This window comes from Nicotiana sylvestris, chromosome 6, assembly GCF_000393655.2.
Source record: "Nicotiana sylvestris chromosome 6, ASM39365v2, whole genome shotgun sequence".
NCBI lineage: Eukaryota > Viridiplantae > Streptophyta > Magnoliopsida > Solanales > Solanaceae > Nicotiana > Nicotiana sylvestris.
In genome coordinates, this window is record NC_091062.1 from 109,409,352 (window position 1) to 109,415,075 (window position 5,724).

A 5,724-nucleotide genomic window follows, 5' to 3' on the forward strand; every position below is an offset into this window, starting at 1 on the left:
ATTAATTGGATAAAACACTTAAATTTCCATTGCGCTCTAAGCTTAACTTAACACTTCTCCCTGTACAAATTGTTGCCAACTAGTAACTATAAAATATAATTGATCTTTCATAGTATCATTTTTAATCAGCTACTAGGAGAGTAAAACAATTCACAAACTTCTGTATGTTAAACCAACTGGAATAAATGATCAAGGCCCTTCTTAGAAGTCAAAAGTTTTGTTAATATTACTTTTGAATCTACAACAACCCATAGAATATTCAGATGTAAGAAGCAAGAGGAAACATACACAATGCGTCATATATATACTTCATTTAAAAAACAACATACAACTTATAAGTAGATTCCAAGAAAAAGAAGAAGAAGAAAAAAGGACAAGAAAAATCAAGATACATTCTTTAAAAAGAATTTGCTTATTGAGACTCAGCTCATTGAATCTTCATCTAATCAGAGATTGACAATCATCCATCCCCTTAGACAAAATTATCAAATCTGAGAATCTCAGACACGATTAGGCGTTAAATTTGGAGGAGTAGGTGCCGATCCCACGCGCTTGCCACGCTCCGATCGGCAGTTCTCGGCGAACTTCAAGCTGTTTTGGTGCATACCTTTCTGCCTCTCAGCTTCGGTATACTCTGCGGCATAATAATGTTCCTCACTTCCCTTAACAGGGTCTTTCGTTGGTGGGAAAAACATGCTTCCCCATTGTGGGAAATGACAGAAAGTCACTGGAAGAGTGCATCCTATGATCATTAGTCCCATGTAAGTTAGCCCTGTTGCTGTCGAGTATTTTGAGCTCGTGAAGAACAACAGTTGTGTCAATCCAGAACCGAAATTTCCTCCAGCCCCAGTCATTCCTGAGATTATACCTAAGGATCGGCGAGAAATGAATGGAATAATACCGAATGTTGCACCACATGCAGCTTGAGCACCAATAGAGAAAAGGATCATGAATGTGACGGCTATGGGCAGAGAATTTGAACGGCCCAACAGGACGCAGAATACTCCTCCCAGTGTTTGTAATATCCAAAGGACCCAAAGTCTGCCTCTCATGCCGAATCTTTTGGCTGCGTAATCTGAAGAAAATCCTCCGAATGGACGAGCTAATAAATTAGCCATACCAAAGGTCGCTGCAATAATTCCCGCTGTGTGAAGCTTTAGATCAAATCTGCAGGTTTTTGTACAAAAAGTTTGTCAGGTTAAGCAGATGGAGCAGCGATTGTAGTTGATTTGGGGAGTGTATGTATAATTAGGCAGGTTACTTGTTACATCAAGTTAAATTTTGCCGATGTAAACGTATTACACAGTAAATATTTAGGAAAACAAACCTGTCGAAGAAGTACTCCGCAATTACGTTGTCTGTAGACAGTTCAACTCCCATAGAGTATCCGTAGAGAAGAACAAAGATCCACGTCCTGTAGTTTGTTGCAGCGTACCACAATATCTGAAATAGCGAAAACATGAAGTATGTTAGCTAAAATTCTTCTCCCTTAAAAAAAAGAAGAAAAAATAGATTTTCTTTTTTTAAGAGATGAAAGAGTTAGTGTAATGGGAGTACTAACGTTGGAGAATTTATCTTTAGAAACATCACCCTTCTTCTGTAAATCACCACGGTTCCCATCAGGCAAATCTTGGCCAAGAGTCAACACCAAAATACCCATTACAACATGAAGCCAACCAGGAATGAAAAATGCAATTCTCCAAGCAGTGAATGGAGTTGCTCCTGCTCTTCTTATTATATCATACAGAATTGGCATAATAAGTTGAGTCGCACCACCACCCATATTTCCCCATCCTGCAGCTGTTCCATTGACAAGTCCAATAATCTGACTATTAAACATAGTACTCATCCAATATTGGCACGACACAAATGTTGCGAGCGAGAATCCAATCATGAACCGGACAGCAACATATCCTCCAGCGGACGACACAAATGACATGCAAAATACAGTTGGGGCTGACAACATAATCAGAAAGGCACAACCATATCTAGGCCCTAACATATCACAAACTGCACCCATAACAAGCCTAGATAAAATACTTCCGGAAACGGAAGCAACTCCGGCATTACCAACATCCATTTTGGTTAAATTAAGGTTGTCCCTAATGATAGGAACTAAAGGGGCAGCAGCAAAAGTTGAAACAAAGCAAGTGAAGAAAGAAATCCAGGAGAGCTGGAAAGTAAGACCATGAGGCTTTGAAAATGAATAAAATTTAAAAACCTTGGCTTTGTGTTCAGTATCAACTGGTACTGAAAATTTTGCCGTGGTATCGGTTGGCACCATTGGAGAAGCCACTGAGAAAGCAAGAACTGGCTCTCTACCAGTGACTCCATGCATAGAACTCCCTGGTTCTCCCTCAATATCAGCCATTTTTTTCTTAAGGAAAAAAAAAACTTATAGCAGAATATGCCAAAGATTGATTAAAATGTTTAAAGTAAAATTGATGTGTTTGTTTCCAAGAAGGTGCAGAGAGGGAGTGTTTATATAGGTATCAAAGAGTTGACATTGTGTAATTAAGGCAAGTGATTGGGGATTCCCTATGGCTACACTCCGTTTTTGGAGGATTTAAATATTTGATTAAGGAATCCATTTCGCCGCATCTGAATATGAATAGCGCTAACCTTATGGTATATCCCAAAGGTTCACTGATGACCATTCTCGGTATCTTCATTAATTAGTTGGAGTACTACCATACCATATTTAAACTTTAGTTACGTTACCCTTTTGAGTTTTGACTTTGAAGTATGGAACCAGTCTTTCGCAATTAGCAGAATTTAATTCTTATTTAGGCCACTCAATCATACTTGACAAGTTTACAACGAATTTAAGTTATACACGATGGCATTAAGATATTTTACACACGATCAGAGCTGTTTAACCTAGTCATTTTTGTCGTTGTTAATACACTTATTGTAGAGATTTATCTAAAATTACCTTATAAATAACGATATGCACACACTGACAATATAAAATTTACACTCCTCGTGATTAACCAGTAATTCATCAAGCCTACTCTTTTGGTGATTAATAAATAAGGTATAGTGGTCAATGCCAAAGCCCTATTACCACGAGAGGTGAAAGTCCGGGTCGATGGATTAATTAAAAAAAAATATTTCGTCACGGCAGTTCCAGGTGGAGAATTTATGGACTAAAGCTGCTCTAGTTACTTAGGAGTAATATCTTTAACGTTTTGCTTGGTTAAGCTTTCCTGTTTTTAGTGATCCTAACAAATGTGTTTACAATCTTCCAGGTATCGATTCCTGATTTCCTTCATAGTGATCTCTTATAATTGTGGTTTGTACTGGAAATAAAAAGGGAAGACAATCTTGTATATAGTACGTTAGCTACTTCAATTGTTATTCTTACCTTACAGTTTTTGCTAGGGTAATGAATTTTAGGTCAAGTGGTTAATTTAGCTGTGAATAATTTGCAAGTTGTTGTGCATCAATACATAATCAAAAATATGAACACAGTGAGGTGTTTTTTTCCCCTTCTTTTCTTTTTTGAGCCAAAAGGTAATTAAGGAGTATGCGACATTACAAATACTCAATAGTATAGTTGAGGTGCGTGCTGTGATCGAAGAACATCATATATTTACATGTGGGTTGAGAGATCACTAACTCTCATACATTGCATTTGGAGGATTCTGTCTCCATTCACATTTACCCATGTGGATATTTTTTATCTTTTTCTTCCTAAAAGCACATCCAACCACTCGGCAAGTGAATCCAACAAGGTTGGAAAAGAGAGGGAGTACAAAAAGGAACGGCTCATATTAATCACACTTAAAGGCAAGTAACAGAGAAAAAGAGATCAAAAACGCACTAATAGCCGTTAAAATAATGGCTGGTGTTAATTGCAGTCAAATAAGCAATGTGTATAATTGGAGGAAAGGTCACTCTTTCCTTATACCTTTCAAATGGAGTAATATAAAACTTAACTTAATAGGGCAATTATTAGACAAATTAGTCTTCTTTCCCACGTATTTCCTTATTTAAATGTAAATGCAGAGATCTCCAACAACTAGTTCCAAGGTCAAATCGCAGACTGGCTGATATGTATGCTAATAACAAGCTGTTGATCAGTTATCTTTAATAAGTACAGTATAATATTTTTGGGTATGCTAAGGAGATGGAGACAGAAACTATTAGTATCATGTTAATTTACCTTAGCCTTTGAGAAGTTCATAGAGTTTCTATTGTGAATTATTTAGAAGACTCTTTAAGACGATGACCTGGTAAATTGTTGGAAATCAAGTGGATGACACACTTAATTAATTTAATTATGCGTATCATTATTATATACATTTCTCAAAGATTTAATTATTATTGAATAGTCCTCTCTCTTATCGGCAGAAATAGGGCACCATTATAAGTCCTAGCCATGATGATCAGATCGATTGGTAGGAGACAGATAAGGGAATGTTTGACAACATTATATAGAACATCTTTAATTTGGTTAGCATCCTGATTATATTCCGAATCTATAATGAAATACAAGCTCAAAGATTTTTCATTCAAAACTATATATTGAATTGTTATCTGCCACTTTTTTCAGTTATTCGAAGGGACAAATTTATATATGTCATGATACATACAAAAAAAAAGTTATTTAAGAAATGTTTAACCTCATTAATTACCTCTCAATTATGCCCCCTTTTTTTCATAAAAAAGTTCAATTGTGCTTATTCTCCTTTAGATCGAGGAAACTCAACTTGAAAGGGAGTCCGGGAGAAAAGATAAAGTTGTTTAAGTATGATCTATAAGTTACGCGTTCTAGTCGTGGAATCAAATACTGATCTTGCATTAGACTAGGGTGCATACATCACAGTTCACACCCAAGGGATGCAGTCCTTTCCTGTACCCTCCGTAAATGCGGGATGGTTCCTTTTTCATTGAGGAAACGCAGTTGTCATACATCTGCTCGTGTTTTCTTCCATGTCCCTTTCCCTGAGCAGTTCAACAGCTTGTAGATTGACGAACTAGGCTTTCAGTTTCCAAATAAATGTTTTCTCATTGGACTACCAGTGAATAACTGCAAAGTCAAATGTCTTTTCATCTCATGTAATAGCCGTTGCAGAGTTAGCTCGCATATATATTCATGAGAGGACTTCTGAAGCTCTAAAATTTGGTTTTCCTATTTTTACTTCTTCCATATTTGTGCTAAAATTGGCCGTTCCTTTTTGAAAATGATGTGTTAATTAGAGTTCGAATAAAATATAACAAGGATTATTTTAATCAAGTAGCTTCAGGTTAATTCTTTAGTTCATAAAATTAAGATAGTGACTTTGTTGTAATATCTATGCAGCTTGTTGCAAATCAAATAGTTAGGGTCGTTTGGTTGCCGGTTAGAGTTATGAAGGTATTAGTTAGGCAGGTATTAGATATGTATGTATTAGTTATGCAGGAATAAGTAATGCAGGGATTAATTATGCATGTATTAATTATGCAGAGATAAGTTATGCAAGGTTGAGTTATGTTCGGATTAGTTATGCAGGGATTAATTATGCGGTAGTTATATAAGGATTAGTAATATAAATGTAATGTGAGAGTTATTTATTATTAGCTTACTTTATTTTATTAAAATGGCTAGTATAGTTTAAATATATTTTTTTAAACAAAAAAATATAAGTTTGAATAAAAGGTATTCTTATCATTTTGTGTTTTAATATAAGTATTACTAATACATATATAAGTTATTCCAGCTTCTACCCTACATAAATA

The 5,724-nt window shown here is 35.7% G+C and overlaps 1 protein-coding gene across 1 annotated transcript; it reads right to left on the bottom strand.

Annotated features, from left to right (window-relative positions):
• Positions 1–285: 285 nt before the first annotated feature.
• On the bottom strand, positions 286–2,445 carry LOC104247847 (high affinity nitrate transporter 2.4-like). The gene is made up of 3 exons (XM_070147486.1): positions 1,562–2,445; positions 1,328–1,443; positions 286–1,167 (listed from the first exon to the last, which is right to left on the bottom strand). Exons 1-3 carry the CDS (start codon positions 2,369–2,371, stop codon positions 501–503), a joined length of 1,593 nt encoding a protein of 530 aa, XP_070003587.1. The 5' UTR covers positions 2,372–2,445; the 3' UTR covers positions 286–500.
• Between the last annotated feature and the right edge of the window lie 3,279 nt (positions 2,446–5,724).

Coding starts and splice junctions, on each gene's coding strand:
- LOC104247847 (XM_070147486.1), bottom strand. CDS start 2,371: ATGGCTGATATTGAGGGAGAACCAGGGAGTTCTATGCATGGAGTCACT. Junction 1,444..1,561: donor CTAAAGATAAATTCTCCAAC/GTTAGTACTCCC, acceptor TCGCTATTTCAG/ATATTGTGGTACGCTGCAAC. Junction 1,168..1,327: donor GCGGAGTACTTCTTCGACAG/GTTTGTTTTCCT, acceptor AAAAACCTGCAG/ATTTGATCTAAAGCTTCACA.